General features: G+C 50.0%; 2 protein-coding genes and 1 long non-coding RNA gene across 5 annotated transcripts in view; 2 read left to right on the top strand and 1 right to left on the bottom strand.

Annotated features, from left to right (window-relative positions):
• Pkig (cAMP-dependent protein kinase inhibitor gamma) overlaps positions 1 to 2,185 on the top strand; it is a 70,342-nt gene extending 68,157 nt beyond the window's left edge. For all 3 annotated transcript variants that reach the window (XM_027423486.2, XM_035447023.1, XM_027423487.2), the window contains one exon: positions 1,468 to 2,185. In XM_027423486.2, coding sequence (XP_027279287.1) covers positions 1,468 to 1,547 — 80 coding nt within the window. In that variant the 3' untranslated portion in view covers positions 1,548 to 2,185. The remainder of the gene's footprint in view (positions 1 to 1,467) is intronic.
• A 656-nt stretch (positions 2,186 to 2,841) lies between these two features.
• Positions 2,842 to 27,040, bottom strand: Ada (adenosine deaminase). Its single transcript, XM_027423484.2, has 12 exons — positions 26,907 to 27,040; positions 14,119 to 14,180; positions 10,990 to 11,112; positions 9,024 to 9,167; positions 8,300 to 8,415; positions 7,174 to 7,301; positions 6,555 to 6,626; positions 6,373 to 6,474; positions 6,081 to 6,145; positions 4,122 to 4,251; positions 3,562 to 3,661; positions 2,842 to 3,080 (listed from the first exon to the last, which is right to left on the bottom strand). The coding sequence occupies exons 1-12, from the start codon at positions 26,937 to 26,939 to the stop codon at positions 3,064 to 3,066; spliced, it is 1,092 nt and encodes a 363-aa protein (XP_027279285.1). The 5' UTR covers positions 26,940 to 27,040; the 3' UTR covers positions 2,842 to 3,063.
• On the top strand, positions 7,202 to 8,660 carry LOC113836498. Its single transcript, XR_003486799.2, has 2 exons — positions 7,202 to 7,343; positions 8,370 to 8,660. It is a non-coding gene; the product is annotated as an uncharacterized LOC113836498 (long non-coding RNA).
• Positions 27,041 to 27,049: the final 9 nt, after the last annotated feature.

The raw sequence follows: 27,049 nt of genomic DNA, 5'->3' as shown, positions 1-27,049 counted from the left end.
TCCTTAGGATCTGACAAGTTGCAGAGCCCTTTCCAGGAGAAAAGTCCCTCTGGTTGGCCCAGGCTTTAGGCTTTTCTTCAGCAGACCCTAGGGCTTACCTAGTTTCTTGGGGTCTATTGTTTCAGTAGTACAGTCCAGGTGAGGGACATTGTGTTTAGAATGTCTTCATCCCTGCCAGGCTGATTACTGCAAAGTGACTTGCTACCGTTTCTACCAACAGAGTAACAGAGCAGAGATCATGTGGAGTTCAAAGGGTTGAAGCTAATTTGCTCAAAATGCAAATGTTACCTGGGTTGTGTGTTAAGCCTCCAGAGGCCCAGAAAACCTTGTGGGATAGAGCCTTGGTTCAGTCACCATCCTCAGAGGAGGTAGCTTAACGCCAGGCAGGCTCAGATTGGCACATACTTGAGCCACAGTGCTAAGTTCTATTCACACTATTTACTTCCCTTAGCAATCAGGGCCTAAACTGCCGTGCAGGGTGCTGGGAGGCCGTCCTGCCAACAAGCCTCTATAAATTGTAGAGAATGCAGCTTAGTGGAAGATGTTAGACTTGGTAGTAAACAGGCTCTCCATCAACTTGCCCCCTGAGCCTGTTTTCTCATGGGTCTCATGACCCCAGCCATACCTTCAGGTTGTTGTGTGGGTTGTTTGTGCCTGCAGTGGCCAGGCCCAGAGCTCAGTTCAGACATAAAGACAGGCCTAATGGCAGAATGAGATGGACCTTCAGTGGCATCACAGTGTTATTGGGCTTGAAAGACTGCACGACTGAGTTTTAACCATAAGCAGGCTCTGTGGAGGATGCTGACTCTGGGAGGCTTGAGGATAGAGTACAAGCTGGGTACACCGCTGTCAGATAGGTGAGGCAGAAGCTGCCGGCCCCACCTCCCAAAGGGGTTTGAAGAAGCTGGGAGGGAGGAGACTCAGCTCACACAGGGACTTGAGAGCAGGCCAGATTGTTCCTCTCAGCCTACTGCCGTGCCTCACTTCAGCCCAGCCCAGCCCAGCCCAGGTTTCTGGCTGGATGCTGGCAGTGGTGTCCTGAGCTGAGTCAGGCAGTCCATATGTGCACCCTCTATTTGGAATGTGCAGGCCATCGTGGGCACTCCTGAGCTGGACTGGTTGAGTCTGCTGTACTGTCCTCAATGAATTCCCATTTACTAAGCACATACTTCTTGCTGGGAACTTAGCAGTCGCAGTTCCCTACTGGAGAGCACACGCTCATCTCATGCTTTTAGCACCTGTCCATAACCCTGACCGTTACTGACTTTCACTATACTAGCATCCCTGCCAGCCTGTCCATGGTAAGAGTGAGGCATGAGAGAGCAGGCTAGCGCCTTTGGTCACCCCCTTCCCAGCACTTAGCCTGCTCAGATGCTGACCACAATGATCAGTTTGGCTGGTCCTTCCAGACCCCCTGTGCTTCAGTGTGTAAATGTGTCTAAAATTTACTTCTCCTCTCCCCTGCAGAAGGACAGGCAGAGGGAAGTACTCCAGACAAGGAGGCCAGCAGCCAGCCCGAGAACAGTAATGTGAACACCTCGTCTTGAGTCTGGCCTTGATCCTAGAGGCTAGAAGAGAGACCTGCTGTCCCCTCCTGGAACTGGAGCCCTGGCACAACCCAGCAGCCTCTTCTCTGAGCCCATATCCCAGGCCAGCCAGGCCAACTAAGAGCCTCGTGGAGCCTCTGTGGCCCCTACTCCAGCAAAGTTCTGTTCCCACCCCCACAGGCTCTACTCTCCCCCCACCTCCCAGAGTGCCAAGGCACACCATCACCATGGGATGTTATTTATTCAGCTAAGCGGGGCTTGAGCCAGGCTCTGCCCCCCAGGTGAGCAGCCCCCACCTGGACAGGGACTGTCCCCACACCACTCATCCCTCTAACCAGCTGCCTACATCAGAAAGATCTTCCTAGCCCTTTTTTAAAGCCTCTTTTACATTTTTTAAAAACATAACTTTTTTCAGCAGAGAAGGGGGAGCTGACAATCACTATTTTCTGTTTTGGTTTTGGTTTGTTTTAAGCTTAGTTCTGATGTTCTATGCAGCTCTGAGTTCCCCCGTGGAGTCGCACAGATCCAGATGTAGGGAAAGGATTTGGACTCAAAACTAAATGACCAATTCTTTGCCCTTTGTACCAAGAGAGTGTACCAAGAGGTCCCAGGAAATAAACGCTGATGATTTGTGTGCCTGGCTGGCTGAAGATTCCTTCTTTTAACCACCAGGTGCACAGCTGGGCTTGCACCCCACACCCTCAGCCAGCAGAGCTCCTCTGCTGCCCTCTGTCCTGCAGTGACCAGTACACCTCCTCACATGGCATCTGATGAACCCTTCCTTACCCCATCCTCACACAGCCCACGGCTACAACAACCTGAAAGGGGGCCTGTGACATGGCTCAGTGTGTAAAGGGACTGCTGCCAAGCCTAACAACCTGATTCAGTCCCTGGCACTGCTGTGGTGGAAGGAGAGAACCAGCGCTCACAAGGTGTCCTCTGAAATATACATGTGTAGCTTCCAACTATCTAAACTCTAGGTCAGGGGATATGGTACCCTCTTCTGACCTCCTCTGGCACCAAGCACACACATTCACAGATACATACATGTAGGCAAAACACCCATTTACATAAAAATGAATAAACCTTTAAAATAAAAATAACTGCAAAGGACTCTGATTAAAGAAGCCAAGAGTTCAGGAGCATGTGCTCAAACACCTCTGGAAAAATGTCACTTCGGGAGGGAATGTCCTGGCTCCTCCCAGCCCAGTGTCCAGCATGGGGCCCCAAGACTCTTCATTCTTACCCACCCAAGCCAGCGGCCCCATGACCACATTCACCGTGTGCTGCAAGATACCAGTCACCAGCTGCTTTATTGAACAACAGATTTTTAGCCTTAAAGGAAGGTTCCTGATTCATACCCACGATTGGCAAGGCCCCTGGGCCCTAGCCAGAACACCTGATCAGAGGACAGACCTGGCCACTCCAGGGTCTGGAAGGAATGAAGGTAAGAGTGTCACAGAGTTGTGCAGATTCCATCCACAGGCTGAGGCTCAGAGAAGTGGCCTTGCCATCTTCAGGGGACCTGCCCTCCTGGTCAAATCAGAGAAGTAGAAAGGTCAGACCACTCATAACACATAAGGCATTGGGGAAATCCCAGAATTCCAGGCCCAGAGAGTAACTTCCTTTCATAGACAGCAAGATGGGCTGCAAGCAAGGGAATGTGTGGCTTGCCATGCACAGAAATGAAGGGGCGCATGGGACTAGGACTGGGTCGACTTGTTCAGGTCACACTCCAGGTTGCTGTGTCCAGATAGTAGCTGCTCAGGAAATAGCCATCCTGACAAGAGGCTGACTGACAAACTGTGCCCAGAAGCCAGGAAGTCCTCACTTATTCTCAGCGTTGACCCCAAGCCCCAAAGGACTTCTACCAGCCACACACAGAGTCAAGGAGGGACAGGATGGGGTTGTTACTGTGCCCCAGCAGAGGTATATGGTCCCCCCAGGATTTCTGCTACGAGGCACATAGAAGGTCAAAGAGGGCCGGGGGTGGGACAGTTGCTGTGCTGTGTACCTTCAGCCTGCGGTGGCCATTGGTATGCTTTGTAGAGTTGTTCCAGAATCTCCTTCTTCTCTTCCTCAGGGAGGAAGCTTGACTTTGCTGCATTGATGTTCTAGAAGGAAAAAAAAAAATGGAGTCGCAGAGCAAGGAAGGGAGTGGCCTTGTGAACTAGGGCAAGGGGCTTGTATTAAGCCACAGGACAGCATGAGCTGTAGCGGGAACCATGGGCCCCCATACTCAGTGTGGGTGTGAGGCGGTTAGATGTGGGCCAGAGACGCAGAGAGTCACTCAACATCAGAACCCAAGACCAAGGTCTTAGCCTAGGAGTAGCCTAATGGCACAGAAATTTCCACAGCCAGACACACCTTTCTGGGGAGAGGGACCAACCCACCTGCTAAGCCACCTGGTCCCTCAGCTGGGATGTCAGTGCCAAGGGATCTCTGTGGAAGGCCTTTGGTGCTAGGCTTGGCTTGGCATGTCAGGCAAACCCACTGTGGGTCTCCAGAGGTTCCAGGCAGTCCTCACACAGACACCTGGTCCAAGTGTCAGGGCCACAGCTCACACCTACTCACCAGTCGCTTGAATTCTTCCTCAGTAAAGCCCATGTCCCGTTTGGTCATCTGGTAGTCAGTGTCCAGGGTGGACTTGAAGATGAGAGGGTCGTCTGTGTTGAGTGAGTAGTTGGCCTGGTCTTTGTTGAAGCTGCGGGAGCGGCCGGCAGGGAGAAAAGAGCCCCTTTACTCCAAGAACCATCGCTGCCTACTTAGAAAGCTCAGGAGCTGATCTAAAGCTGCCCTGCCAATCCTGGGGCAAAGGCAGAAGAATGGTCCGAAGTGACAGCCAAGGAGGAGGGCCATTTGGAAAGCAGGAAAGTAACAGCCCCTGAAGCTACCATGCCCTATAGGCTTCTTCTCCGTACTGGAGTGTGGTTGGCACCCTGCCTCCCTTTCCTAGCCAGGCTTCAGTTCCTTACCGTACGACACAAACTTCCTGGCACAACCCTGCCACCATCTTGTTGAGCTTGATTGGTTTCTGCTAGCTCCAACCTTATTTGCTTGGATAGCAGTATTCAACACCTTTTTTATTGTTTTGTTTGTTTTCTTTAAGATTTACTTATTATGTATACAGTGTTCTGCCTGCATGTATGCTGCAGGCCAGGAGAGGGCACCAGACCTCATTATAGATGGTTGTGAGCCACCATGTGATTGCTGGAAATTGAACTCAGGACTGCTGTACTAAAATGTTTGTTTATTTATGGTGTGGATGTGCATGTCATGGTGTATGTTTGGAGGTCAAAGGACAATTTGTATTAGTCATTTTTCTGCTTCTACCATATAGGTTATTGGGTTGTCATGCTTTGGAGCTAGTACCTTCACATCCTGAACCATCGTACCAGTCCCAGAAAGCACCATTCATTCTCTGACACCACACTTTTTTTTTTTAAAAAAAAATATATATATATATAAGATTTCCTCTGTTTCCTGTTTGTGTGTATGCCCATGTTTGTGGGTGTGCAGAGCTAGAGGGAGGCGGTGGCTGTCTTCCTCTGCCACATTCTTTGGGGCCAGCAAGCCCCAACAACCTTCCTGTATCCACTCCCCACCCTAGTAGTGAGGTCACAGGTGTGCATGGCCATGCCTGTCTTTTATGTGATGCTTGGAATCTGAACCCTGGTCCTCATGCTTGAACAGCAAGCACTCTTAGCTACTCATTTGTCTTCCTAGTCCTTGACACCATGCTTTTGACTTTCCTTCTCTTTCTGCCTGTCCCTTGATGGCATTGTCAGTGCCATTAGTCCTCTTCATCACCATCTCCTAGAGTCTTTGTTCTTCAACCTTTGTGTTTGCATAGATGACCCGACTCTTTAGCCAGTGTGCTGCAGACCCATGTGCCTCCAAGAGCTGCCGTTTGGGGTCCCACAGGCACCATGTACCTGTGTACTCAGGAAGCCCAACTTGTCATCAGAGCCCACTGCTTCCATCTGTGTAAGCTTGGCTGATAGACCAGTGTTGGGCTGTCCTTTGTCAGCCCTAGTTCTTGCCATCTGTATCCTGCCTTAGGAGAAGACAGCACTGTCCTCATGAACCCTGATGAGGGCCTGGTCACAGCACAGGAAGGCCCTGTTCTTAGTTGCTGATGGGAGCTAGGTAGTATGAGAGACAGACATTCCAGGGAAAAGCTTCAAGCTGGCATTCAGGGGAGTGCCCAACAGCACCAACAACAGCAAATACCCAGACAGACTCATCTGCCCACAGCCCAGGAGACAGAGTTGGGTGTCAAGAATGTAGAAGCCTCTCCTGGGAGGAGGCATTCTGCTGTGGCTGACGAACTATGGAACCCGAGCTCTTCCTCGTTAGTAGGTGGGGACCACAGCTTCACACTCATTTGTTGGACATGGACAGCAACGCCTGTTTCCCAGCAGCCAACATGACTTTGTTACTAAGAACCAGGGTGACCAGGTACCCATTGCTACACTCCCTCCCCTTCCTTTTCAGAAGAAAACCAAATGGGTCCCAGGAACCAGGTCTCACCGAACAACTGCATGCTCCGTTTTGGGATCCCAGGCGCCTGTGAGATAGCTGGACCAGGGGCAGACCTGCAAGAGGCAGGTGTGTGACTGGCATGGTGGGCCTCAGGCCAGACCCAGAGGGGCTGAGCTACCCGCTGTGGTGCCATTCTAACCAGCTTTGCAAGGACACCCTTCCTTGCTTCAAGCCCTGAAAACCTCCACCATCTGGCCACTCCCACTCAGCTTGCCTGTTCTTCCACCTCTGTCCAATGGCATGGGGTAGCCAGAGACAGCTCCCAGCCTCGGACCCTCACCTCAAAGTGCATGTTTTCTTGTAGTAGCCTCTTATAGAGGGCCTGGTCCTCCAGTGTGTGGTAGCCATGTCCAACCCTGTTTGTCTTGAGTACATCCACAGCCTGTGGAGAAGCAGAGAGGCGGTAAGTGCAGGAGCAGTATTGGAACCAGGAAGAAGAGGCCCAGGGTCTCTGTTCCTTACCTGTTGCACAACCTCAGCAGAGCCCACCTCCCCAGCATGGACGGTACGGTGAATGCCACTTTTCACAGCTCCCTGGACGGGAAGAAACAGGTTGGGGGGTAGCTTCAGAGCTACCCTAGAAAGGGGTCCCTAGAAAGCACGGTCTTTTCCACACTTGGGGGTCTAAGTTTTAGTGGGTGTGACTGTCCTCAGAGTCAGTAAGTTCATGGGACAGTGTGGCCTAGTTTCCCAAGTCATGAACAAAGTGGAAACTATCCTTACTTTTCATCTCCTGTGCATGGATACTATTTGAAGGGTTTAAACACATTGTCCAGTATTCTAAAGCAAACCTTACACTGTTTTAGGGTGGAGTGTGAGAAAGCCAGGTTAATATGACCAAGACCTAACAGGAAGGGAGAACCAAGAAACAGGGCCCAGAGAAGTAGCAGTTCTGTCCAAGGTCACACAACAAATCACAGGTAGATGCAGACTCAAAAAGCTCTCCCATCACCATGCAGGGGCTTTTATTTATACCCCATTCTGAGTCCCTAACCCCAACTAACACTCACTTGGGGACGCAGGAGGCTCCAAGCTCACCATCCAAGCTCCCCCAGGACATCTTTCCCTTTCTCAGGCCCACCTCATAGGCTTGCACATGTCCTGGGAAGAGGCTACTTCCTTCGATGGTCTCATCACCAGCCAGGTCGATGCCCACCACAGTCTTCTGATGGTACTTCTTACACAGCTCCAACACCTCAGGGGACCAGTCTGGGAGAGAGGTTCAATGGACCATCCTCAAACAGTATGGGGGTATGTCTGCCCAGCTGTCCCACTGGATGTTCTAATCCCTCATCTGAGTGCAGAGAAGACGTAGGATCTAGCGTCTTGTCTTCAGATCCTGACTGCTCTGCCTCCCCTAGCCAAGCCTCACAGTTCCTTTTCCCAGAGAACACCACCACCAACCACCGTACATGGCAAGGGTTCGCTGAGACAGAGGCTGCTGCTCTCTCAGTGTTTATCAACACCACGGCAGACTGACTCCCACGCAGAAAATGAGAAAATAGAGCCTAATATTTAGCCCATAATATAGGTCACAGGAATGTTAGTCCATTGCTGATGAATCATTTACTTTATGTTAAGAGCCCCATAAAGTTATCATGATGCGGGCTTACAGGATGGCTCAGTGGGTAAAGCCATAAGCCTGATGACTGAGTTCAAACCACAGACTGCATCAAGGATTAGAGAGGCAGGCAGGCCATTTATTGTAGCAAGCCCTGTAACCTCACATCAGCCCTTGGCTTTGGTTCCCACTAATCCTTATGGTGGGGGCACAAAGTGAGTATGACCATCCCTGGGTGAAGTGTGAGAGCTCAAGAGGGGTGATGTGACTTGCCTGGGGTCACAGAGTGGGCTCTGCAGGTTAGAGCTTGAGCCCTAGATGTTTGACCAATATTGCTAACAGAGGAGGAATCTCAACACCCCAGAAACCAGACCTATGCAAGAGGCTCTGGCTCAGATAGGACCGGGCCAAACCACAGAGTCCTGTGGTCTTAGATGGTTCCCTATTGTTTAGTTTCCTTTGGCTGTGACCTTCTTGTCAGTCACGTGGCTGTCAAGTCCTAGATTTCCTGTTAAGGAGACTCACTAGAGCTGCTGAGAGTTCACTGACGTCCAGAAAGCTCTGGACACATGGGTAGAGAGTCTGGGACAGAGCAGGTACAGCCCTGTAGCCAGGCCAGGCAGCCGGCAGATACAATGATACTCACTGGGTTGGTGGCGCATACAGCACAGTATGGACCGGACCTTGACCCCGAATTCTTGCTCTCCCTCCTGCAGGCCCTGGTTCACAAGATCCACAACCTCGTCAGGGGTGACATCCCCTCTGTGTGGGGAGAGAAGGAGGGAGGACTTCAGGCCAAGGGAAGGCCATGGTCAACCATGGAACTGGAGCAAGGAGGAGCAGCCTTGCCCCTGAATTATGTCTTCCAAGGAGACCCGTGGACATGATTTCAAGCTCCTGTGCTGTGGTCTACTTCCTTAGAGCTGTCTGGGCACTGCCAGATTCTAGCTTGGGGATGTCAGCCCTCCCTATTTCTAGATGGAGAGGGGACTAAATTTCGGCCTGTGGAACTACCACTTTCTATATGTATCGGGGTCTTGACTCAGAGGGAAGGAGCAAGGGGGCTTCAAAATATTTCAAGATGGAAGGGATCCAGACCAGAAGACAGGAATGGGCCAGACTCATTCATTGAGCAAAGCCTCTACAAGTCACTGGCTGAGCCAGGCAGACTCAGGGGCAGCTAGCTGAACATTTCACTTAAGGCAGAGATACAGCCACAAGCAGAGAGACAGAGATCATGCCTCTTCTGACTGGGTTGAGTCCATGGGCCAGGCCAAGGCCAGGGCTCTGAGCGCTCCATCCTCTCTTCTCAGCTGGACAATGCAGCCCCACTCTCACTCAGCACAGCCCCCTCCAGCGCTGTCACTCACTCGGTCTGGTTCCAGGGGATTGGGTCCACTTTGGAATTGGCCAGCAGGTGTGGGCTGTAGCGTACTTCCACATACACCACACCCTCCTTTGCCTTCATCTCCACAAACTCGTAGGCGATCCTTTTGATGGCCTCCCTGCAGCCCCTGGAACGGGAAAAAGACAGGTTGACAACAACCTTTTTTTTTTTTTTTTTTTTTGGTTTTCGAGACAGGGTTTCTCTGTGTAGCTTTGGAGCCTATCCTGGCACTTGCTCTGTAGACCAGGCTGGCCTCGAACTCACAGAGATCCTCCTGCCTCTGCCTCCCCAGTACTGGGACTAAAGGCGTGAGCCACCAACGCCCAAGCAACCTGGCAAGTCCTGGCATCTGCACTTCTGAATTACAAACTCATTCTCCCTCACCCTTGGGTGACTGACTACCTCTAATGGGCGTGTCTCCATGTTTGCCCTGAGCTCCATTCTCCACACAGCAGTGAAATGGAAACCAGGAGGCCAGTGAGATGGCTCAGTAGGAAAAGGTGCTTGCTATTAAGCCTGACTTCCAGGTTGCACAGGGCGGAAGGAGGGCACGGACTCCTGAAAGTTGTCCTCTGATCCCCCTCCCCCAATCTAAAAATCAAAGAGGGCTTAGGGGTATGGCTCAGTGGCGGGGCATGCACCTAGCATCCTCCCACACCTATGGCTTTCAATTGTGCAGAAAGAGCTGACTCCATGCCAGCCCCAGTGGCACAGTGACCAGCTTCCCTAGCATCTTGTTCTTCACATTCTTCCTCTGGCCAAGGACCATCAAGCTTGTCCCTCCCACCTCAGGACTCCTTGCTTGCCCCGGCATCCTGCCAGGAGGAGGTTCAATGGATGACAGAGGATCTCGGTCTCAGCTCTTGCATAGGGAGGGGCTTGCTCTCTGCCTTTCCCAGTTCCAGACCCCACAGCTCTCCCATAGCTGTGGTTCCATAAATTCTCCAAGTGCATACTGAGCCCTCATACCAGACCCAGACTCTTAGCACACACTGAACAGGAACTTGCATCCCTGCCTTTTGGTTATCTTCAGACAGGAGAGCCAGGTAAAGGGCAAACAGAGTCCACCAGGAAGGAACACTGTCAATACAGATAAAGCCAGGAGGTGGTGTGGTAGCCTACAACATGGTCAGCAAGGTCTCACTGAGAAGGGACACGGGAGATATGTGCAGAAGGCAAACCGTGGGCTTCTAGGGAACAGCATTCCAGGCAGAGAGAACAAAGACAGAGGACCTGAGACTGGGGTATGTTAGTCCCCAGGGTAGGGGAGGAGTCAGCGTCTGCCAAAAGTAAGGGATCAAAGTTGTAGGACCAGTGCAGCTGGTGTGCACCTGTCATGTGGGTTTTGGTGTTTGCTCTGAGGAACACAGAGAGAAGCTGATAAATCTGGGTCAGAAGGCTGGCTTAGGTTTTCAGAGTCTGAGTCCTTTCTCTGTCTGACACTCTCCAATGACTTTTCAGTGACTAGTAATGATCCTCATTCAAGCAGTGACCCAAGACATCAAAGAACAACCCAACTCCATCTCCATTTCCCACTCTAGTGCCTGGCCTGGCCTTCCCTCCAAAGCTGCAGACTGGGGCATGGGGAACCTGATTCAGGGACTACCCTGCTCTGCACCCGTGTCTTTTCTTGACCTAGGCCAAGGGCTCTTTCTCTGAGATCTGTGATGGTGGCATGGGTCTGGGGATAGTAGGTGTTAAAGGGCAGTGAGTTCCGAACAAGACATCCCATAGCCCGACCAGCACAGGGCTTCCTTCAGCAGAGCCTTCTCTGCCTCTGGGTGGGGTAAGAGACTAGGAGTCCAAAGGTCCAGGAGAGACTGGCAGGTGCACGCCATGGTAAGAAGCAGGCCTGGAGGTTCAGGGCGCCTTCCACAGAGGCTCACTCTGCTCTTGGTTACAGGGACGCGTTTGCCCTGGGATACAAGGACCGGGAGGGAGCAACTCACGCGATAACAGGCATGTAGTAATCAAACTTGGCCAGGAAGCCCGGAAGCGAGAGGGGCTTGTCCATGCCGATGACGCTGCGCAGCCCCTCCACTGTGTCTGCTGGGAGGGCGATGCCTCTCTTCCTGAAAATAACACCGAGGGTGAGGGGCTGCAGCCAGGGCTCCGTGGGCAAGAGCACTGGCTGCTCTTGCCAAAGACGTTGGTTTGCTTCCCGAGATCCACACAGAGGCTCACAACCATCTGTAACTCCAGTTCCAGGAGATCCAATGCCTTCCAGCGTCCTTGGCAGGCATCAGGCATGCATGTGTTACACATACATACATACATACATACATACATACATACACACACACACACACACACACACACACACACACACACACACACACATACTTGCAGGCAAAACACTGAGACACTTAAAATGGATTTTTAAAACTATACTTAAAAACAAAACAAACAAATGAAAACAAAATGTGAGATGCCAGGACAGGATCCAGCCAGGCCTCTCAAGGCAGCATGGAATAGACTGGTAGCCCCCATAAGAAACAAGGGGATCCTTCCATCTTGCTTCTCCCTGGGACAGATGAGGCAACTGAGCTCCAAGGCCCAGAGAACAGAGTAGAGGTCTTCCAAGACTTGTGGCCAGAAGCCATGACAAATCACGCATTTCCCATCCAAGTACTCCAGGCCAAACCCTGCTTGGTTCTGAGATTAAATGCATTCAGGGTGGTATAGCCAGAGACAAGTCAATACCAACAGGTTGGCTGATGCCAGGGTGAGTACCATGGCAAGTTTAGGACTTCTTCATCAGGTCCAGGGGCAGGCAGAGATGTCTGGACGTATGTCCAGATAGAAGCTAACAGACACAATAGCTACTATGCAGTATCATAATTCCCAGGACAGGAGCTGGTATCAGGACCTGCTGCTCTCCCCTCCGGACTGGCATGTCATAGCAGACTGCCCCACCCAGCATAGGTCTGCTGTGCTGGCCACTCAGCTCAGGACTCTGCCCCAACACCTTGGAGTCTGCTTCCTACATCAGGAGCTCTGCTTCCCTGTGGACTGAAGGGAGCTGGTGTGAACTTGGTGTGACTTTCTCCTTCTGCTGTCTCCATTTGCTGTGACTTAGCTCCAGTTCACAGTGTCTCTCTAGGCCTTGGTTTCTCCTATTTTATCACCACTATTATTATTAGTGGTGTGTGTGTGTGTGTGTGTGTGTGTGTGTGTGTATTTAAAAGGAATAATAAGGGGCCCAGAATTTAGCTTCACAGTATGCAAAAGCCATAGGTTCCATTCCCAACACAGCCATAAAATAAGCCCTAGACCCTGTAGTTTCCCAGTAGGTTAACACCTAGGTCTCTGTGCTCCAGCCTGTGTATCATGAATCCTCACTAGTCCCAGATCACCATATTTGCCTTGGGGATATATTCCGGCCCCTGCTGTGCTCCTGGCCCATAAGGCAGGTTCTCTGGTACCCCCTGGTCCCTCCAGGTTAAGCTTCTTGCTGTTGGCCAGCCTGCCTAAGTCACCTTCCTAAGGCCATGTACAGCCATGGTGAGAGACTTCAGGGGACACACTACTAACTATGTTCAGAGACAGTGGTCAGACTGCAACCCTAAAGCCCAGAGGATGGTGAGGCCACAGTAGGCATCTGGAGACAGACTGCAGATAGACAAGGGAAGGGACAGCGGTGGCTCAGAGTAGTGAATGACAGCAACAGAGGGAGGCTAGATCTGCATATGCTTTATAGAGAGCCCACAGGGTGGCGAAGGATCCCAGGAAGGAGGGAAGAGGCACTATGAAGGGCAGAAACCCAGGAGCTGGAGAAGAAGAGATGGCTGTCAACACAGTCACCAAGACAGAGAAGGGGTCACTGGCTTGGGCACTGTAAGCCAGGCCCTCTTCTCTGCTGCCTGAAGACTCCAAGGCACCCCCCGCCCCGAGCTCACTGAGGCTAGAAAAATCATACCAGGGACTGGAGAGATGGCTCAGGGGTTAAGAGCACTGACTGTTCTTCCAGAGGTTCTGAGTTCAATTCCCAGCAACCATCTGTGGCTCACAACCATCTGTAATGTGATCTGGTGCCCTCTTTTGGCACGCACTATATACATGATAAATAAATAAATAAATAAATCTTTAAAAAAAAGGAAAAATCATACCAGCACCACCCCCCAATATCCACTTCTTGCTCTTTCACTCAAGGATACTCATGCCTTCTTGATCTGACTAATGAGCCTTCTTTGACCATTTGATAATACCCAATTAGTGTCCCACCCAAATGAACTCGCCCTGTGGCAATAGCTACCAGCTCCAAATGACCAAAGGCCAGAGCCATCTCCCTACACTGGAGCCACAGATGCTGATAGTGACATCTGTGAGTGACCTTTATAAGGTATCCTAATATAGCGCCGATCTACTCGTTTTCCAGGCCTTTCTTTACAGAAATCTCTGGTTGTGTTATTGATAGTAACAGACTGTGCCAGACCCTTGAACTAAAACCCTGCCCTGTGCTCATGAGGAGGCCTTTGGCATCTGTGGCTCCGTCTTCCCATCTGTAACATGAGGTGAACAAGAAAACTGCCCCCCAAGCTGTGGGAAGGTGTGCTCAGTGTAGCTTATATGTGATATGCTTATATCACATAGCTGAACAACAGCCACATCCTGGGGCAGGAAAAGGTTGATGGAAGCACAGCGTGGAGGAAGGAGTGCCTAGCAGAACTCTCCCAGGGAATCGGGAGCCATGCTCTAGAGTTGGGAGACAGATTCTCAGGTGGCACCTAGACGCCAGGGGAGGCTGTCTCATGGGACAGAGGTAGAGTCGAGGCTAGATATTGGAGGCAGTGGGGAAAGCGGAGTCCTTCCAGGGTACACAGAGTGCTTAACAGCAAAGGAGTGAAGGATGCTGGGGGCGGGGCTCACTTTTCCTGAGAGCTCAGGATGCTCGCCTCCCACATCCAACCTGTGGAGGCTGGAGTGGAAAGATCCCAGGACATCACCATCTTCTCTGTCAAGGGCTGGCTTGACTCCTACAAGGGATGAACAGAGCACTAGGAGTCTTCAGGGGCCCCCAGGAAGTGCTGTACATTGCACTGAATCCTGGAGAGGGCAGTGGTTGTCCATGGACTTACTTGCCAAAGTATAAGATGGTTTCCAGCTTGATGGCCCCATCCAGGTGGACGTGCAGCTCTACCTGCAAGGGGCAGAGAAAGGGCATGAGACACCGCAGAGCCTGAGGTCCCCTTCGAGGCCCCCTCTTCCTGGACACTTAGTCAGTACACCTCAACTCTTTACATGAATGCTCTTTCCTAAGCTCACCTGTATGTGCTGGGGGAGAGGGTTGGCCAAGTGCTTGTGTTATGTAGTTCACAGCTCAGGATATAAACGCTTTGTCCAAAGTCACATAGCAAGCAAAGGAAGCAGGGACACAGCCCTTGCCTTAGCAACAGCTGGGGAGCTACAGAATCATCATTCTAACCCCAATCCAATCCCCAAACTTCTGATCAGAACTATGAGGCCAACCACAGGCCCAGTGGGAGCCAGCCACGGCCCCACCAGAGCTGCTGCTCTCAGCCACTTCACTCAGCCACCTCTTGAGCTGAACAGGAATAGCCAAATACAGACACCTCAAAAACCAGGCTCTGGGGCTTGGGAGACAGGTTGGTTTATAAAAGACTGCTGCACAAGTATGAGGACTTGCTTGAGTTCCATCAGCACCCACATAAAAAAGTGTGGTGGTGTACACTTGTGATTCCAGAGCAGGGAAGATGGAGATGGGAGGGTCTCTGGGGGCTCTCTAGCCAGTTTAGCCTAATCGGTAAGCCCCCGGGTCCCTGCGTGACAACCTGTCTCAAGAAATAAGGTGGGTGGCACTTTAGGAATGACACCTGCTATTGACCTCTGTTTTCCACATGCAAACACATACACTCACTCACACCTGCATGTGCACCTGTGCTTGTGTGCACTCGCTCTCTCTCTCTCTCTCTCTCTCTCTCTCTGTGTGTGTGTGTGTGTGTGTGTGTGTGTGTGTGTGTGTGTGTGAAATAAAAGTCAGACTCCAGTGGAGGGTACAGCTTTGTGGTAGAGCACAGACTTGGATGTGCAAGACCCTGTGCTCCAAGCCTATCACTGCAAATATCTGAACACCAGGCTCGGTGTCAAAAACAGGGACTAGTCCAGCCTACCTTAGCAGGCAACATATTTGGCAACTAAGTCTTTGTAATCCTCTAGAAAGGGTCTTGGTGATCATCCCTTATTTGCCCAGTCCTATGTGTAACACCTTGTACACAAAGCCAAGACTACAAGAGAGAGTCCATTTGTCTAGGCTCCCTGCTTTACCCTTGTCTGGCTGATCTCAGACGTTTGGCCTCTTTGGGCCTAAGCTTCAACCGAACAGTATGGGATAACACAGTCTTCTACAAAAATCATGACAAAGCATTTAGATAGTGACTGGATAGGTGTGGCCCAAAGGAAGCAGTCACTGCCTCTGGGAGACGGTGCTTTCCACAAGCTGTTAAAAGGTACAACAGGTGCCAGGAGCCAGTGACCTAAGGGACTTTGTATTTGCCTGTTCCAGGTCATGGAAGAAACTTTCTGGACCAAGGGAGACCCAGAAGTGGTATTTCCCAAGGTGTGGTCATATCTGGAAATTGGTGACCTAGATAACAAGGTTGGCAGGCCTGGCTAGGAAGAGGAGCATCTGGGAACTGCTGACCCAGGAACTCTCATAGCGCCTGCTTCCAGCAGAAGAAACCAGGCCCAGGGCAACAGCGAGCAGAGGTGACAAAGTCTCTAGTAGGCAAGTCCTTAGAGTGACCAGCACCTGCGAGAAGATAGAGCCCCTACCGCACTTGGTTAATAATTGCTTTGAGTCTCCAAATATGTCCAACACTGGAACCCTGAAGCTCCCTGCCCATGGAGCTATGTTACCTAAAGCAAGTGACTGTACCTCTCTGTGCCTCTACTTTCTTACCCTAGGCTGGAGTGGGGTGTTATCCACCCAGAAGCTAGGGCCAAATGACTGGGAGGGATCACACAGTGGGACCAGCCTCTGTTCACTCCTTTGAAATCTGGAGAAAGATACCTCATTGTGTATAGCGTGATTGAAGTCGAGCTGTACTCTGTAAGGTTAAGATACCTTTATTCAGATAAATACCAGCCAAATGCAAGCCAGAGTGTGCCCAGAGGCAGCAGGCTAGGAAGGCCAGAGAGAGGGGCTCCCACGTGTCTGACGCCCCCTTAAGAACTCCCCACACGTCATCCTGAACTTCCCCTGACCATGCCCTGGCAGGCACACCTATACCTAGCTCCTAGGAGGTGGGGCTACAGTGTCTCCCTACAATTGTGCCTCTGGGTTCTTGTCACATGGAGAGAAGAGTACACCTTTCCCCTAGGTCTTCATGAACCACCTGAGTGGTCCATCATGAAGCTCTAGGTATACAACAATTGCTTAAATCCTGCCATCTATGTTTGTTTTTGTAAAATAGTCTCCTATAGCCCCAAATTCACTCCATAGCCAAGAATGACCTTGAACCCTTGGTCTTCCTGATCCTTTCTAGGAAGATCTCACTATATATCCCAAGCTAGCCTGAGATTCATTACTACCTCAGGCTGACCTCAAACCTGCAATCCTCCTGCATTAGCTTGTCCAGTGTTTGGATTATGAGCATGAAGCCATCATACCCAGCACTTGGGAGTTTTCATTTGAGTAAAAATAGTGAAGCCCCTGCGTGTTGCTGGGGTTACAGAAGCAAGCAAAAGAGACAGTCTTGTCTTGTTCCTTTGGCACACACAGTCCAGCAAGGGACAACTAGGAGCATGTGGATAAATATACAGTTATATACTGAGATGGTCCCGCAGGAAGCATTAACTGTGCCATGAAAGACAGCAACAAACAAACTTGGCTAGGCAGCAAACAGCCTTCCAGCAAATCTGGACCAAGGGCTGAAGGATACAAAGGGAACCGAATGGGCGAAGAGCATTTCAGGTGAAGATAACAGTATATGCAAAGGCCCTGTGATGGAGGAAACGGGGTGTATGGAGGAAGGGAATGCTGAGCTTGGGAACCCTATAACAGCACCACCCAGCAGGGTTGTTGTATTTGGGGATGTTGATGGAAGCTAGGGTCTCAAGCAGGCTGGTAAGCACTCTTTTACTAAGTTACACTCTCAGCCCTGGTTTTTTGTTGTTGTTTTGTTTGTTTGTTTGTTTTTTCTGAACATGCAGTCAAGGCTGAGAAGAATGCCCTGGAGCTTGATGCTAGAGGCCTGAGCAAGGGCAGAATCCAGATAGGGAATGGAAGTGAGAAAGTGGAAAAGGTTTTGATTATTCTCCTATCAACCTTACTTCTGGATGGCTGACACAGAGCCCGGGAGGGGGCAGGCGATAGATGCGGATTATAGGTAGGAGCAAGTTGGCCACATTTGGACACTGATGGAGGTAAAGGTGGTTACTGAAAAGGGGGAGGAGGGTTAGGGGGCAAAACAAAGCCTGATCTTTGAGAAGAGATGATGGGGAATGTACTGTGTATGTTTATCTTATTGATTGTTAAATAAAATACTGTTAGTCCTGTCTAACTTGCTGTCTCATAGGCCAAGGAGTCAAAGAGGATTCTGGGAAATTTAGTAGAGAAGTGCTGATCCAGGCAGGAAGTGACATAGCAAGGAGACTCATATTTAAGCAAAGGAGAAACAGGAAGGGCCCTTTTTCCTGTTTGCCTGCTCCAGCGGCAAGATGTGATCCACCAACAAGGAGGGATGCCAATAAGGTGTCCGATAAGATAAGTCTTATAAAATATATAGATGTATGATAATTGAGACTGAGCTAACAGATGAGAATCCTAGTCATTGGCCAAGCAGTATTGAACCTAATACAAGTTTCTGTGTATTCATTTGAGCCTAACTCGGTCAGGCGACTGGCATAAAGCTCACACACATGGCGGTGGGGCTCAGGCAGCTTTTGGCAGAAATATTTATCGTAACAGAATGGTGTCAGTGAGTGGGATAACCCCCATTCCCCAAGATTCTCAGAGAAAGAGGTAAACCTGCCGCCACAGCCTGCCCTGTCCGGCCGCTGAGAGGCATTGGAGCAGCTTCCATATGCTCTCGCCATCCCAGTGCTTCTGGAGTTTAGACTTGGCACTCCCAAGATGATAAAGACAGATCCAGATAAAGAAAAACCTCTAAAGGTTTACATTACATTTAAAAATATATGTAGGCTTGTGAGAGAAAAAGTAACAGGAGAAAATAGAGTAGCCGGTTGTGGTGGCCAACGCCAGTAGGATTTGCTGAAGGAAGCAGAGACAGGAAGATTTCCACAGAGAAACCCTGTCTCAGGGAAAAAAGAAACAAAAGGAAGTAAAAGTAGAATAGTAAAAAAGCCACCTAGAGATGAAAAATGCACAGAGAATCTGGATACTAAATGCCATACTTTTGTCTTTAAATTGTTTGATTGCCGAGGAAAGAATTACTGCTGCTAAAATACATTTGATTATAAATGCTGCTAAATTAATCCAACTTCTACATTTTAAAAATGCTTTGACTTCAAAATTTAAGTTTAAGGACAGGCTACTTAGAAATAAAGGTTTTGCTTGTATTTCCACAGAAAATCAAAAGCTGTTGATTCCTTCCAGACTAATATGGTTTGATCAAGCAAGACCCCCTAAAGCTGAGATGATACAGCTTTACAGACTACAAAAACAAGGACTCAGTCAGGTTTCTATGTTTTATCATGATCCTAATGGTATATGAACATCGCCCCCAATCAGCAGGAAGCAGTTTAGAAAGAACGACGCCCATATTCCCAAGTATTGTTTATAAATGTTTGTTTTCATTTAAATGAGGTTAGTTATAAATGATAATGAGCATAGCCAATCTCTTTTTAAAGAAAGAAAAGGGGAATAGGATATAGGAATGAATACTTTAATTGGTAAAGATTTTCATTTATTGATACAACTTTAAGGTCAATTTTGTGATATGTATATGTCTCCTCTTGTTTAGGTATTGTGTTTATACAGATCTTTTACCTATAATAGTCAGAACTTATAATTAGGTTAGTTAGGTTTTCTAGATATCTAGAGATATATTTGAGATGGATAGGTATTCTTCAAACCTTTCAAAGACCTACAGAAATATGACATTTAAATGGTTTAGGGTTTTTCTTGGCAATGAGACACAACTGCTCCTGGCACACCAATTACGTCAGAAAGGAGGATGGGCATCGAAGAAACTCGTTATGGAGTTTGCTTTCAACATGGCAAGATTAGCCATTTGGGCAAGAAACTGCTCTTGCCTGGACTGTTTGTTGCTGTATAAACTGGACATGCAGGACCCACAAGAAAATGACTGCTGAACTTATAAAACAAGACAGTACTAAAGGGTTCCTGTTAAAATAGAGGAGTGTGCCAGACACACTGTGGCCTACAGGCTGACGATGGATGCCCCAACATTACAGAGGAACTTTGGGTGACTGTCCAGGTAGTGAGATGTCTCTGTCAATTTTAGAGTTTATATATTATCCTTCTGTGGTCTTTGATAGAGTTGAAGACAGATAGTTATGGTTATAGTTTTCCTCAGTTATTATAAAAGATAGGTTATCTTTCTTTTTATTTAGACAGAAAAGAGGAGATGATGGGAAATATACTGTGTATGTTTATCTTATTGATTGTTAAATAAAATACTGTTTGGCCAATTAGACAGCAAGTAGACAGGACTAGGAGTCAAAGAGGATTCTGGGAAATGTAGTAGAGAAGTGCTGATCCAGGAAGGAAGTGACATAGCAAGGAGACTCATATTTAAGCGAAGGAGAAACAGGAAGGGCCCTTTTTCCTGTTTGCCTGCTCCAGCGGCACGATGTGATCCACCAACAAGGAGGGACGCCAATAAGGTGTCCGATAAGATAAGTCTTATAAAATATATAGATGTATGATAATTGAGACTGAACTAACAGATGAGGAATCCTAGTCATTGGCCAAGCAGCATTGTACCTAATACAAGTTTCTGTGTATTCATTTGGGCCTAACTCGGGCAGGCGGCTGGCGTAAAGCTCACATGTGGCAGTGGGGCTCAGGCAGCTTTTGGCAGAAATATTTATCGTGACAAAGAGAGATCAGACAGACAGTGGGTCAGGGCAGGGTCTTTGGTCTCTGTGTCTCCAGCAGTGGGAGCCAGGGGTTTGCAAGAACACTTAGAGAATGCACTTACATGTCAACACGAGATGCTTCCACAGTGCTTTCTGCTGCAGTATAGCAGGGACGATGGTCAGGATGTGACTGCCCCACCTGCCAGCCCCCAGGAGACCATCATGAGCAGAAAGGCTCCCAGAAGCTCCAGACAGATAGCCAGCGAGCCAGCTCTAGAAGCATTCACGTTGTCTTGGGCTGCTCTGTCCTGTCCCACTTTCCAGAACAAGAGCCCTTCTGAGGCTAGAGCCACAGGCTACAATGACACAGAAAACTCAAGGTAAAGAAAATCAGACACCAAGGGATACAATATAGTGTGTCCAGAAAGCACACCTAAAGGAAACTCACAGGGCAGATTAGGCCAGAGAAGGAGGGATCAAGGAGTTAGCATGTGCTGGAATCAGGAAGCCTGCTGGGAACTGTTCACAGAGATGGGTTTTCAAGGGAAATATTTTCAATAGGGAGGCACCTCTTAAAAGCATTCTCTAGCTTCCTGGGTGGAGAGCAGGCTGGGTGTAAACCTCAACAGAAGACTGCTAGCAGGTCCAGGCAGGAGCCAGCTACTGTACAGAGCGTACCACGCTGTACATACAGTAGGTGCTTAGCGAGCAGGAGTCCAATACACAACAGCTCCCCGAGGAGGGTCTCAGAGAACCACGCAGGGGCAAGGGCATCTCTGGGGCCAGCTATCCACCGTGATCTGCAGAAGCTGCCACATGGAGCAGGTTGGTTGGGAGCAAACACATAGACCACCTGCACAGACAGCTCAAAAATCTAGACAGGTAACCCACTGAATGCTCCAGAAAACTGCCATTGAAAAGCCAATCCACAAGCCCAGATAACAATGGAGGTACAAGTTTGGAGCCTGAAGTGGGGCCCCTGTCCTCCTGGCCATGTTTAGGAAAATGAGCAGTTAGAGAGTCTATTGAGTCTATTTGAGTATGTCAAAACCTTAATGGCAATGACTCCACACCCATTTTACACAAGAGGAAACTGAGGCTCAGAGAAGTATGTAAAGCAGTTCTCAACCAGTGGATTGCAACCCCTTTGGAGATCGAGTGGCCCTTTCACAGACGTCATATATCCTGCATATCAGATATTTACATTATGATTCATAATAGTAGCAAAGTTACAGTTATGAAGGAGCAACATCAATAATTTTATGGTTGGGGTTCACCACAACATGAGCAACTGTATTAAAGGGTGGCAGTGCTAGGAAGGTTGAGAACCACTGCTCTAAAGATTCAGAAATCAGTCCGTGAACCCAAGTCTGCCCTTGAGCTCCTAACTACGGTCCTGCTGGCCTCACCCCAGACAAGACAACCTAAGGCGATAGAGCCAAGGCTCTCAGAGCTCCCACTGTCCTTAGACCCTTCATCACATTTTCTCGTGACCACTAGGCAAGGCTCACATTAGATCCAGTTGCTGTTGCATAAATGGATTTGTGAAGTAAAGCTCAGAGTAGTTTAAGGGCCTCCCTAGAGCTGCACAGACTGACAGTAGGGTCCAAGTCCTCTGCCTAAGTCCAGGTCTTGTTCATGGCCATGGCACCATCCTGACCCTGGTACCAAGTCTCCATCCAGCCTTCTGACCTCTCTGAAGAGGAGTTTCATGCCTCTCTCTGCAGTCACTCTGCAAGACTAGCTCACAGTTGGCCATTATGTGGGAGAATGGCAGGAAGCCCTCCTATGGTTGCTAGGGACAGGAAGCAGCTTAGTAACTGACAGATAATTACTGTGTATGAGGAATTAAGGAAGTACCAAGAGAGGTGAGGTCCAGAGAGGTGCTGTCAGGTCACAAGACATGCTGGAGACAGTGGACAGAACCAGGGCAAGGGTCTGAATCTCAGCCTCCTTGGCCAGCTGCTTTCATATCTGATTCAGGCCTATAGAGGAGGGGCAGGGGTTGTCCCAGTAGGACAATGTGTCCCCAGGCCTCCACATGCCTAAACACACAACCCTGTTGCCTTTTTTTTCATTCCTTTTTCTTTCTTTGCTTCTCTCTCTCTCTCTCTCTCTCCCCTCTCTCTCTCTCTCTCTCTCTCTCTCTCTCTCTCTCTCTCCCTCCTTTTTTTTGTTTTTTGTTTTTTTTGTTTTTTTTTTTTTTTGAGGCAGAGTCTCTCTACATAGCCCTAGCTGTCCTGGAACTCACTCTGTAGACCAGGTTGGCCTCAAACACACAGAGTCACCTCTCTCTCCTCCCAAGTGCCACCACACCTGCCTCCTGCTCTGTTTTCATTCCACTTTGGCTTCTCAAGGAGCAGGGATCTGTCGCTGTCACTCTGTTGTGTCTTAGGTGCCTAGTATAGCACCTGGCACAGAAAAATGTTCTGAGTCTACTGAGTGTCATTGGTTATCCTCCTTGTCCAATCTTAATGTCAGCAATGGCAGATCTGGCAGAGAATCCAGAGGGACAGAGCAATCAGAGCCCAGAGGAGCTACAGGTGCCCACACCAGCCCGATACTCTCCTTCCCACCCCGACACTCTCCTTCCCACCCCGACACTCTCCTTCCCACCCCGGCACTCTCCTTCCCACCTAATCCTGGCAATGGCTTGGATGGAGCAGGAGTCAGGGGTCAGAACTCATGAACCACCACTTTTTGGCTGACTTTGGAGATGAAACCAACAAACAGGGTAGGCTTAGGCCAATGAACTATCTCAGCCTCTCCTCCTTCAGGAAGTCCTCCAAACTCAGCTCAGCCTTTTCTGGGCTCCTGTAGCTCCAAGGTACAGACCAGAAGGAGTCAAGCAGCCCTTGGGTGTTTCCTGCAGCCTTGGAGCCTGGAGGCGCTGTCTAGAGCTATTCACAAGCCACCCCAGAAGTTCCCCAGCCAGCGGGAAGCATCTTCACCTGAGGGAAATTTTATGACTCAACAATGTAGGAATGCAGCCCGTTTACCCCCACTTTAGAGGTGATAAGACTGAGGCTCAGAGAGGAGCTTGCCTTGGGTCACAACAGTATTACAAACAAATGAACACCACAGCCAGGAAGTTGCAGGAACCTAAAGCCAGGAGCTTTTATGGAAACAATATGTCCCTCGCATCCTGCAAGACAAGATGCAAGGCAGAGGAAAGGATAATGTGACCAGGATGAAAGTAACAATGGTGGTGTTGGTCCCTATAGACAGCAGCTACCAGTGGCGCGTCCACACTAAGCAGGCCGCACTCGGTGTCTGTGAGACGGGTACAGGTTTAATTCCCATTTAACAGGGAAAACTAAAGTACAGTGAAGTTACTTAACCCCAGAAACTAAGTGGGAGAGCAGAACTGGCCCTGGCCCCCACAGTGCTGTCTAACCCTGCAGCTACTCCGAGGCATGGCTCACCCATACCCCTAACCCCATGATAAATAAGGCATTCAACCTCACTTTGGGGTCCCCTTGCCCAAGGCTATCCCACAGTGCTGCCTTCCCCAACCCCAGGGTGTACCACCACAGGACTCTCAGGACACGTAGGCAGGTGAACAGGCCTCTCCCAGTTTGCAGGGCACCCTCCCCGGAATATGAAATCAAGAGTCAGGCTGGCCTCCCTGTCTCCCTGTGTGACCACAGAGTCCTTCCTCTTTCTGGTCCATCATTCTGCTCTGTCAAACAAAGACTTCCATGAAACCAAATCTCCATCTGTCCCCTCCCCAACAACTGTCACACAAATCTAAACGGGTGAGACGGTCTCTTCCCAGGGGTAGTTTCATTTTAACGGGTGGCTCTGGTAACAGAAAAGCACCAAGAAGCCAAAGAAGTACACCTGCTCAAGACAAGAAGTGAGCGTGACCCAGAGTCCAGGAAGCACCCATTGTAACCTCCGGAAGGAAGCACACCCTTTAGAGCCAGGCACTGTCGCAGAAACCATAGGGGTGTAGGTGTCCCCAAGGCTCCATAACAGCGGTTTTTCTGTCCCGACTTATTGAAGGGGCCTGAGTTTCAGGGCCTGCTTACCTGAGAACTTATTGTTGCCACGCTGAGAGGCAGGGGTTCTACCTCGGTCTGTCTGAAGGCCAAGGCCAAGGCACTGATTCTAAGCCCTTGCCCTGTAACATCCCTGCTTCTCCTTTCTCCCCCACGAAAGAAAACTGACAAATGAGTTAGCAAAACAGTTAATAGCACCCACTTCAGTTTTAGCACAGTCTGAGTTGTAGCCCAGCTATGCTGCTCTCTGGCTGTGCTACTTTGGCAAGTTCCTTAGCCTCTCTGAGTCAGTTTCCTCCTATGTAAATGAAGATAACAGGACCTATCCGGAAGGCTGCTGTGAATGAAATATGACTTAATTCATACAAAGCAGCTATAACCGCACTCAGTACAGAACACATACACATCCAACTGTGAGACAGCAAAGGTGCCCCGGGATCATGCTACATATGAACCTTCACAGGAGGAAAGGCTGGTATAGAAGCAGCCTTCCCAGCCTGGACCAGTTCCCTCAAAGTCTAAGATGTGAGATGCACAGATAGTATAGCTATGAGCAAGCTCCTTCTCCTCTCTGGTCCTCAGACAACTCCACTTGCAAATGGGATGCTGAGAGCTGCCTGTTCAGTCCTTCAGGATTCTATGAATAAAGCGGTTTTAAAGGTTACTGGTACCCATGACCACTCCAAAGATCCTCAGCTCCCATCACAACCAGAGGCATGAGGTCAGTGTGGACCTTTAACACAGGGTGGCAACTGGAGCCATGGGACTTTCTAACCCTGCTTCAAGTGGGCATGAAGTGATGAAGTGATAAGGGTCACTGGTGTACGTACACACACACACACACACACACACACACACACACACACACACACACACCCCTATCTACCTTCTTCAGTGCCCAGCAATACTTAGAAAGCAAGCACTCAAAGCACATAGCAGGCACCTAGGTTCTTGCTCCTCCAAGCAGGCTGGTGGACCAGCAGTGTTACACTGCTTGGGGTCAAGACAACAGAATCTCTACCCCACCCAAACCTCCTCAGTCACGGCCTGCACAGTTAAAGCCAGGTTACTTGAGTGCACATCTAAGTCTGGAAGGCAGGGCTGAGGAGATGCCTCAGTGAGTAAAGAGCTTGCAACACAAGTGTGTGGATCTGAGTTCAAATCCACAGAGCCCACAGGCAAGCCAGGCATGATAACTCATGTCTGTGATCCCCAGCACCCCTCTTGTGCACCATGGTGCCTAGCTTAGGAGATGGACTTTTGAAGCCAGCTCTCAATATGGGCTCTTCTCCCAGCTGGGCTATCTCCTAGTAAAGCTCTCTATACCCATTTCTGCAATTGTGCATGGAAATGGCACTGGCTACCTTGCAAGATCATTGCCAGGATGGACAGACTCTGATCACAGGGACTCCTTCCCACTTCTGGCAGCTAAAGAAGCGTTCCTCACTCACCATGACATGAGACCTGTCACACTGCAGACATAGCAGCCAACAAGCTACCTTTCTGCTCAAGCATTGCCTTCTAATTTCTGGACACTGGTGCTAACAGACCTAATAATAATGAAGCCCTTTTCTCCAGGTGTGGAGTCTGAGTCTGACCTGACACCATGAACCAGGTGACAACACCAGGGATTCTAATATATTATCACTCCCCACAGAGCTGTTACGAAAGGCTACCGAAGTGTGGCCTGCCATCCATCTTTAGCTTCCATCACTCACTCCCATCAGGAGAGGTGGTTCCCTTGACCAAGGGTGGAGAGAATTCAGGCCACTAAAAGAAAAAAAGAGAGAGAAAGAGAAAGAAAAGAAAGGCCTTCAATGGCAAGGGGACTATGGTGGGAGCACCAGACAAGATGAGCTTGGTGGGGGGTGGAGCGTGGGTTGGCCCTGCCCTTCTAGCCTCTAGCTTCTGAAGGCAGGGGCAGGGTGAGTTCCCGATGGTAAGAGCAGGCCCTCCAGGCACATGTATGTAGTACAACAAACACACTAGATTCTTACCAATGTCTTTGCCATATCTGCCATCACCACTCAACATCTGCTTCTTGGAGAGGTAGGTCTGAGGCTGTCTCGGATTCCTCCCGGAGTCCTCAGTCCTACACTCTAGTTCACTTTGTCTGGTTCACTACTGGGTCTAGTGCCTCACTGGACAGAATATGTAAGGGCTGCAAAACTGGCCTTGGGAACCAGGACTCTCCCTGACTCACATTGTTTCCAAGAAACCACAGCTTGTGGGCAGAGACAAGGGGTCCTCCATTGGGGTCAAGAGCCACGGCCTGACCGCAAACAAACCCATTGTGGCCAAAGGCCCAGGGTGCATAGGAATTCCTCCCCAGCGCCCTGCTGCCTCCTGGATTCCCTTTCTGGCTTGGATCACAGATTGTTCCCACAGGAGCATCCACAAACCCAAGTTACCTGATGCTCACAAAGCAATCATAACACTTAAACATAAAGCCATTCACTAAACATTTAACAGCTCGAGACCCTGGGCCCCAATCTACTGAGGTTCAGGCATCACGTCCCCGCCCAGGCTCACACCGCTGCGCAACCCCACCCACTGGGTGCCCATTTGACAGACAGCGAGGCTGAGACCCAGAGTGGACAGGGCATGGGCAGCAGCCGAACCTGGAGGCCGGCCAGAGGCACCTCCAGGTTCTGGACGCTCCCTGCCACATTGTCTCTCACTTGACATCCCGGAAGCAAGCAACGGCCTGGGCCGAGGGGAGACGCCAGCGGGAGTCCTCCTATGCTTCTAGGGTGAAGACTCCCAGGGCTGGGCCCGGCTAAACCCTGGGGCAGCCCGGGGGCAGAACCCGGGCGACAGAGCCCCTCCGCGCTCACTTTGGGCTTGTTGAAAGCGGGCGTCTGGGCCATGGTGCCGAGTGTGCACCCCGGTGTTGCTCTCTCCGCTGAAGCTCTCCGGGTCCGCGCTGGCTCGGCGGCGGGGTCGCTTCCCGAGGACTCTCAGAGAAGGCAGAGCGCCA

This window comes from Cricetulus griseus, chromosome 6, assembly GCF_003668045.3.
Source record: "Cricetulus griseus strain 17A/GY chromosome 6, alternate assembly CriGri-PICRH-1.0, whole genome shotgun sequence".
In the NCBI taxonomy this organism is placed as follows: Eukaryota; Metazoa; Chordata; class Mammalia; order Rodentia; family Cricetidae; genus Cricetulus; species Cricetulus griseus.
This window is presented reverse-complemented; position numbering and strand designations above follow the sequence as displayed.

Bases quoted from the DNA above. Each gene is read 5' to 3' on its own strand.
- Ada (XM_027423484.2), bottom strand. From the start codon at position 26,939: ATGGCCCAGACGCCCGCTTTCAACAAGCCCAAA. The intron at 6,627-7,173 runs GTGGGCCTGAGA...CTTCCCGTCCAG, and splicing joins GACATGTGCAAGCCTATGAG to GGAGCTGTGAAAAGTGGCAT. The intron at 6,146-6,372 runs GTGAGGGTCCGA...TGCCTCTTGCAG, and splicing joins AAGAAAACATGCACTTTGAG to GTCTGCCCCTGGTCCAGCTA.